Source organism: Trichosurus vulpecula, chromosome 9, assembly GCF_011100635.1.
Source record: "Trichosurus vulpecula isolate mTriVul1 chromosome 9, mTriVul1.pri, whole genome shotgun sequence".
Lineage (NCBI taxonomy): Eukaryota > Metazoa > Chordata > Mammalia > Diprotodontia > Phalangeridae > Trichosurus > Trichosurus vulpecula.
Window position 1 is genome coordinate 11,395,867 of NC_050581.1, and position 8,524 is coordinate 11,404,390.

The 8,524-nt window shown below is 50.5% G+C and overlaps 1 protein-coding gene across 1 annotated transcript; it reads left to right on the top strand.

Annotated features, from left to right (window-relative positions):
- Nucleotides 1–2,550: 2,550 nt before the first annotated feature.
- FOXB2 (forkhead box B2) lies at nucleotides 2,551–3,861 on the top strand. The gene has a single exon (XM_036737516.1). The coding sequence runs from the start codon at nucleotides 2,551–2,553 to the stop codon at nucleotides 3,859–3,861; it is 1,311 nt and encodes a 436-aa protein (XP_036593411.1).
- Nucleotides 3,862–8,524: the final 4,663 nt, after the last annotated feature.

The following is an 8,524-nucleotide window of genomic DNA, read 5'->3' on the forward strand; positions in this document are numbered from 1 at the left end:
CACCAATACACCTGGACCTGGGATCACCGGATGTTAGATCTAGAGCTAGAATAATTTATTTTAGAACTCAAATCCCATTCTGTCCTTTTACAGATGAGGAAACTGAGGCCCAGAGAGAAGTAATTTGCTAGGGTCACACCTGAAGTTACTTAACAACTATTTATGATCAGTGGCTTCCCCCTTTCCCATTCATCTGCTGCTTCCTCCACCCCAACAAACAAGAGATAGAATGTAAAGATATTACACCAATGTTTTACTGTGAAAAAGCTGTCTTGCTGGTTTTCTTGGATAAGTAAAAGTAAAGTTCTGAATGGGGTCAGCTTCCAGACTGTATCACTAAGTGTTCCCGAGCTTCCCCCAGTGCAGAATGGATCTGTTTTTCAATCACTATGTTCAGTTACATCTATCTTTAAATCCTGGTTTTCATCTCAACTTAGAGAAAACATCTCGCTCACAAAAATGAAGATTAACCAGACTCCAGATTACAGAATCATTCTCCTTTTATTCATTTCTTCTTCATTGTTTGCTTAAAAACCTAACCCCCCCCAAAAAAAAAACAACCTTGTGTATGCATTTATCCAAATATACCTTCTCTTAATCTCCTTTTTGAGCCCTTCAAGCAGTACATATCTGCAACCTTGACCGTACAAATTGCTTCTCTGCCTTCCCCTATTTAAGTACTTCAGGAGTCTGATTCATTCATTCTGCGGACCTATTTCCAAATATAGGGACATCAATGACCAAAACTTTGGATTCTAGCAAACTCTGTAAGTCTCTCCTCCCAACAGCTTTCCCTTATCTTTCAGAGATCAGGTTTCTTCCTCCTTGTATTAGGGCAAAGGGCCTTCTTGGAAGTGGAGGATAGGATAGTCGGTTGAAAATGTGACCTGAGATGAAATGGAGGAGAAATAAAATCTGGAAGAGAGGTAAGGGTGAGATATAGTGCCTCTGTGTGTGTGTGTGTGTGTGTGTGTGTGTGTGTGTGTGTGTGAGAGAGAGAGAGAGGGGGGGGGGAGAGAGAGAGAGAGAGAGACTGTGTGCTCTTCCTCATTCATCCCGCCTTTCAATCCAGTGTTGTGAAACAGTACAGACTGCACATCTCTCTTTAAAGGTTCCCTGCAGAGCTGCCTGTGCGCTTGGCCCCGCCTGGTCCCTGCTAAGGGGCTTCGGAGCGGGGGGCAGCTGAGTGGGTGGTGGTGGTTGGAGAAGAAGAGGGCGGGGGAAACAGGAGGAGGAGGAGGCAGGGGGAGATGAAAGCGGGTTTCTTGCCCCCTTCTCTGTTAGTCTTGGCGGCAGAGGCCCTCAGCTTCTGTCATGTGATAGTAACGAAGCTGGAGCTGCGGGGGTCTCAGCATCTTGGGGACCATTACAAAACCCAGGCAAGAGAGCGCTTGCCTGCCACAGCCCTCGCCGCCTCTCCTCCCAGCTGGACCCGGGAGAGCTCAAGCAGAAGCAGCAGTAACGACAGAGACAGAGCAGGAGCAGAAGCCGCAACGCAAAGACTGAACTTTCCCCTGACCCCATCACCATCACATACACACGCTGCCCTCATTTACACACACACACACACACACACACACACACACACACACACACACACACATATACACACGCCCCTGGGCCTCGGAAGCCACTTCTTTCTAGGTCTAGAAGCTGAGATAGCGGCTCTAGCAGCAGCAAGCAGTAGCAGCCACCAAACTTTTTATCCGATCGCAGCAGTGAAAAGCAATTGGATTTATTTCTCCCAGGGCTCAGCTGCAAGCTGGGGGCTTGAACTTCCGGGCCTTCCTCTTCTCATAGCAACCCTGCTGAAGGAAGGGGGCGGGGAGACGCGGGGGAGACACAGATGTTCTTGCACCAGGCTGGGCCATCCCCTCAAGGTCTCTCCTCTGGAAAAGCAAGAACTTGAAAGAGGAAAAAGAAAGTGACTGTCCATTCCCAAGAGCCACGTTCCGGTGGTTCTGGGGCCTGAGAGGAGACTGTGCTGGGGAGTCGGGGTTTGAAAAGCCGGTTAGGACGTCCGGATCTCTGCAAACAGAACAAGACTTCTCTCCTTCCTCTCTGTTGCCCACCTCCTTCTCCTTCACTGGCTTGGAACTCTGCTTTCTTTCCCACCACTGAGGGGAAAGGGTGGTGGTGGGTTTGTTGGAGAGGAGGGGAGAGATCCTCTTCATTTTCTGCACCGCCACTACCCGCAGCACTACCGAGGTGTACGTCTCAGTTTCCCTGTACATCGACTCCAGGAACCGGGGCGGGGGGGGGTGGTTGGTAAAGCTGGCGTGCTCCAGTCGGGCCTTGATCGTCACCGTCGGGGCCAGAAGTTGGCAGCCTGTGAGCCCAGAGTTGCCACGGGAGTCCGAGCGCATCCTAGAGAAGCCAGGCAAGAGAACGAGAGAGGGACCCACTAGAGGAGGCTGGGGAAAGGGGGAAGTGGTGGAAGAGGAAGGCAGACGAGGTGGGGGTAAGTGGGGTGAGGGTTAAGGGAGGGGGAGGAGGGAAAGAGGGAGGTGCTGAGGTCCAGAGTGGGTGGGAGGGAGGGTGGAGGGGGCAATGCCTCGTCCAGGGAAGAGCTCGTACAGCGACCAGAAGCCGCCCTACTCTTACATCTCGCTGACCGCTATGGCCATCCAGCATTCGGCTGAGAAGATGCTGCCCCTGAGCGATATCTACAAGTTCATCATGGAGCGCTTCCCCTACTACCGAGAGCACACGCAGCGCTGGCAAAACAGTCTGCGCCACAACCTCTCCTTCAATGACTGCTTCATCAAGATCCCGCGGCGGCCCGACCAGCCGGGCAAGGGTAGCTTCTGGGCGCTGCACCCCGACTGCGGCGACATGTTTGAGAACGGAAGTTTCCTGCGGCGTCGCAAGCGCTTCAAGGTGCTGCGCGCCGACCACCCGCACTTGCACCCGGGGGGCACGGCGGCGGCCAAGGGCGCGGGGGGGACGGGACCTGGGGGGCACCTCCACCCGCACCACCCTCACCACCCTCACCACCACCACCACCATCACCACCACCATCCCTCGGCTCACCATCACCACCACCACCCGCCGCAGCCGCCGCCCCCCCATATGGTGCACTATTTCCACCAGCAGCCGCCAGCTCCCGCCCCGCAGCCCGCGCAGTCGACGCACCTCCAGTCCCAGCAGCAACAGCCGCAGCAACAGCCACAGCCACCTCCGCCGCAACCGCAACCCCAGTCGCACCCAGGCAAGATGCAGGAGGCGGCAGCTGTGGCGGCGGCCGCAGCAGCGGCTGCGGCCGCTGCAGTGGGCAGCGTGGGCAGGCTGTCCCAGTTCCCCCCCTACGGGCTGGGCTCGGCGGCTGCAGCGGCGGCCGCGGCTGCAGCCTCGTCTTCGGGCTTCAAGCACCCGTTCGCCATCGAGAACATCATTGGAAGGGACTACAAGGGCGTGATCCAGGCAGGCGGGCTGCCGTTGGCGTCGGTGATGCATCATCTTGGCTACCCGGTACCTAGCCAGCTCAGCAACGTGGTCAGCTCCATGTGGCCGCACGTCGGGGTCATGGACTCGGTAGCTGCGGCTGCAGCCGCCGCTGCAGCCGCTGGGGTGCCAGTGGGCCCAGATTACGGAGCATTTGGGGTGCCAGTTAAGACCCTGTGCCACCCTCCTGGACAGACTCTGCCTGCAGTACCCGTCCCTATCAAGCCCACCCCGGCCCTGCCACCTGTAGCGGCTCTGCCACCCGCACTGACGGTCAACGCGCCACCGCCGCCGCCTCCTCCACCCATCTGTCCTTCTGCTGCAGCCTCACCGGCTTCTACTTTACTGGAGCAAACTCCCCCTAATTCGGCGGAGAACAAGGGCAGTTCCTTACATTCTGTCCTGGTGCACTCTTAAGACACATGAACAGGGGAGGGGGAAAGTGAATTCATTCAGAGACATTGGACTGGCAGGCAGGACTCCCCTATTCTCCCAGTAGAGAAAAGCAGACGACGAAGTAGAAATGGGAGAGGGGGGGGGGGAGAGAGAGAGAGAGAGAGAGAGAGAGAGAGAGAGAGAGAGAGAGAGAGAGAGAGAGAGAGAGAGAGAGAGAGATTTTGAACTAAGAATGTATTTAAACAAACACAAAGTGGATACTTAAATGGGTTTTAATAAATATAACACTTCTGGTGTCAGTGTTTATACTATGTTGTACAATCAGATTACTGAGAGCCAATTTGCAGGTAAGAGTTTCTATTGTTATTAATACTATAAATATAAATAAGTTATGTGGAGAGAAAGCGAGCACAAGCTGGTGGGGAAAAGCTTTATTCTGTGCCAAACTGGATTCAGTTCTGGCCTTCCCTGGACCATATAAAAGTTCCTGAGGCTCGGGGTGGGCCAGGTGGTGAGTTTTAAAACCAACGTAGCGAAATCTAGACCGAAAGTGAAAAATAGATAAGGCTATCAAGCGGCAATTATACCTTTCTTGAACCTGTTTAGCGGTGTATCATAAATATTCAAGATAAAAGTAGACAAATAAAAAAAAATCTCACAGTAGAAACGGAAATGCCTTGGTTCCCTTGCGTCTGGTGTAGGGGTGGGGAAACGACGAATTCAAGTCTTTTTGATAAAGTCCATACTTTCTTTTAAAAGAACACAAAGTATCTTTGGGAAAGTCAGTGAGTATCTCAGCTCTCTTTCCAGCGGGGCTTAGAAGGGTGGGAAGAGCAGCTAAAGCAATTAGCCTGCACAATGGGGAGCTACATGGGATTAAAAAGTAAAAGCCCCGATTCCAGAAGTGAAGTTGGGAGAAACAAAACCCAAGTGAAACAGAGAAACAAGAACTTCAGACTGCAGACGAATTTTTGAAATCCCTTTAAGGATTCGGAGAGCAATCTGGGATCTTGGAATCCTACTTATAAAAAAAAAATTTTCGAGCTAAATTCCCTTCTGTGAGTACTATATTTCACAGGTCCACATGAAACATGTGTTGACCGTTTTGTTTTGTCTTATCTTCTTCAACGACTCAAGGCAAATTTGCAACATAATTCTGCCCAGCTGTTCTTAAAAAAAGCAGAACCGACTTTTGGCTTTTCCTTTTCACACCTTATCCAGAGCAAAAACAAAACAAAACAAAAAACCCACAAGAGGGTAATGCTTTTCCCATCGCCTTTGATCGTTCACACAAATTTGATATTTTATGTGTTGCTTGGTGTGAATCTCCTTCCAATGAGTTTTCCAGTTTAAACTAGCGAATGGGAAAGGGGGAAAAAACTTTGATGTTTGTTTTACTTGTTTTCTTTTCTTTAAACCACAGGCATAGCACTTTACTCAAAACAAACTCTAGATGGAGGAAAAACAAAGGCGGGGGGCTGAGAGTGGTGGTGCACAGCTGCTGCCCCTTTTACGAACAAGTCATCCTTAGCTTCTTTAATCCACTTCATTCGGGTTGTGACATTGTGACAGGTTAATGTCTGCCTATGTTGTACGCCAGTGTTGTCTATTAAAACTTCTCTGTGGCTTTGCTTCTCTGCTGGCTCTGGTGTTTCTCTTCTTAAAAGGCGTGAATGAGTGCCTTGGAGGACTGGCCTGTGAAAACCTCAATTTCTGTGACGGAAACTGGAAGGGGCTCGCAGTCCCAATTGCGGGGAAGAGAGAGCTCAGGAACCTGAGATGCCTATTAAAGAAAATGCATTTCCATACCCCTAATTTATCCCCCTTTATCGTTTCTCGAAATTGCTTATGCTCCTCAACCCTTCCCCCAGTCTATTTCTCTTTTTCATTGAACTCAAAAGAGCTTCTCAGCGCAGAGATTTGGAGGAGCAAGAAAAGTAGCTTTGACTGAATCTGTTCCGACGACAAATCTTCCCCCACCTGAGCCCTCCCTAGCCCACACACACCGCCTTCCCTTTCCTGAAGTCTTTTGGTACTGAAGGGGAAAAAAATGAGTTGGGAACGGAGGGGGGGGGGGGCGGGGAGCTTCTACCATAGGGAAGCTTCCTTCTGTCTTTACTTTTGTTGGCCAATGCATCTGAGGGTATGGGCTGAGGAGAGGGGGCGGGGCGGGACGCGGGCCCAGGACTGGGAAAAATGGAGATCGCTCCTGGCTCCTTGACCTGTTTCACCGCATCTACTTTTTCCTCCCTTTTCCCGGGCTTGAACGAGATACATTTCTTCAACCTAGTTTTGCCCCGCGAAGAAGTTCGGCATCTAGATCTTGTTGCTTCTCCGTGATTCTTAGCAAGGTGTTGCACACTGACTGGTCGGACCAGCCTGACCTGTTGCGCGCTAGCTGCTCACCCGGAGCCACCGCAGCAATCGGGAAACCCGAGGTCCAGTGGGTTTTCCCGCGGGGTCAAGGCGAGTAAGGCTTAGTCGTTATAGCTTCTAGATGTAGTCCCCTGGAATCCACCCCCGCCCTGGTTTTTTCATCCTTGAGCTACTGAATGGAATTTACAACAGAAAACCTGCAAACCTCTAGCAAATCCAATGCAGCTCCTTAGGTATTCCTCCCTTCAACCGAACCAGCAGTAGAGACGGACTCCCCGGGCTTTTGAGCTTGGGAGCCCTACCTTGGTCAGAGAAGAGACATAGGGAGAGGGGTGGCGGGTAACAGAGTCCTGTTTCTCACTTCAGCTCTCGCCCCCTATAATTCATTTTCCAAGGACAAGACAATGGGGGAGATATTTGGATAGGTTGTATTCGATTCCGGCTGCAGTCCCAAACACTCACCGAATCTCCACTTTGGGGGCCATTTCCCGTGCTCCCCAGTCAATTCCACGAGAGCTTCACCGTCTCTTCTTAAGAAAGCAGTCCACAGCCAGATAACAATGAGTAGTTGTTAATGATCATGGGCCACAGTTTAATTTTACTCTCAAAAAAAATATAGGTCCACGCCTCATTTATGGAGAGGAGCAGCTGGTGGAGTGCTCTGCAGCTGTATCTGTTTATTTGACTTCGGTTGTCTCAGCTTTGATTAAAGCTTCACAAGGTGGGGTTGGCTTAAAGAAAACGACTGGAGAGTCATGGAGCCTAACTTCAGCTCTGCCACTAGCAACCCTTATTATGACCTTGGGCAAGTCCTTCCCTATGTTTGGACCTCAATTTCCTCCCCTGCCAAATGAAGGGGTTGGACTCACTGATCTTTTGCAACTTTAAAGGGTCTATGACTTCTAAATATCTCCTTGTGACTGTCTGGGAGACAGACTTTGGAGTGACAAGAAGGGGGGAAGAAAGAGAGGGCTTTGGCAAGGGCCGGGGGAAGAGGAGAAAGAGAAAAAGGAGTGAGATCCACCTGGTCATACACTATGGTTAAGCACTATTCGTGCTAGGAGGTTGAGAATTACATGTTCAGGAAGAAGGGGACCAGCACTGCTATTTCATTCATTTCCCTACAGAAATACCATCCCAGTATTTGTGCTTAAGGAGAGAGAAGCTGGAAAGCGATTGGGATTGGGCAGGAGGGAGGGAGAGAGAAGGCTACAAGGGAAAGAGAGGAAGGTGGTCCAGAGAACACTGACAGTCGTTCGTTGTTAGCTGTGTCAACGATCAACTTAACCCCAAAAAGGACATACTGAGTGCAAGAGGGCCACATCAGGCATAGTCCAGTCGGAATAACCCGGGCTCTGGCGGCAAAGAAAAGGCAAACGCTATGACTTCTCCAATGGGAAAATGCTTTGAAAAAAGAGCATGGGAACTGGCAAAGAAGCCCCTTCTCGTCCCTTTGCGCCTCCTCCCCCTCTCCTCTCCTCCCCACTCCCCAACCTCTTTCTTCCGTGTGTGCATTTTTCTGGCATCATGACTACCGTAGAACCACTCTGGGGCCCCTCCCTGCCACTCTCCAAAGAGGTTTGGTAGGAGTTTTGTATGCATGGAGGGGAAGAGGGGCGGGGGAGAAAAGGAGACTAGGGATGAGTAAAGAACTCCAGGCTGGTTATTTTGCTCAACTTTCGGCCAGTGCTACATTCCTAGCACTAAAAGTATGTGGTTAGTGGAAACTAATAGGAATAAGAGAGGGGAGGGAGTCAGGTTTTACTTTTTGCCCCCACCCAGACTTTGACCATAAAGAAAATCAATCAAAATATTCCAACTATATTCAAAATAGCTATCAAAATATTCAAAGGACCTCCATGAGACTTTGGTGTCGAAGATGCTTTCTGTCGTTAAAGTGTGTTATCTGCTTTGCCAGGGGCTCCACTATACCTCTGGCTCCTAGGTGGCCTTCTGGCCACTCTTCTCCTGGGGGCGAAGGAACAGGCTTAACGCACTGAGCATTATGCCCAAGATGTAGGAAAAATGTAAGACCTCCCACTCCGAAAAGTCATGCCAAGTGCTCAAATTAGTGCCAGAAAAGCAATTTGGGAACCACAGTCTTGCCCAGCTCCTATAGTAAATGTTAAACCAAGAGTCAGGTCATTAAAAAATTAGTGTGCTGGCAACAATTAAAGTAAGGTATTAGAGAGCTCCCCTTGCTGTTACAAACAGTATAATTACTATGTAATTGGCAACTCTGCTGGTCCAGTATGTGACCTGGGTGCTTCTAATCTGATGTGCCAACTCCCTGTCTCTAAAGCTTAGG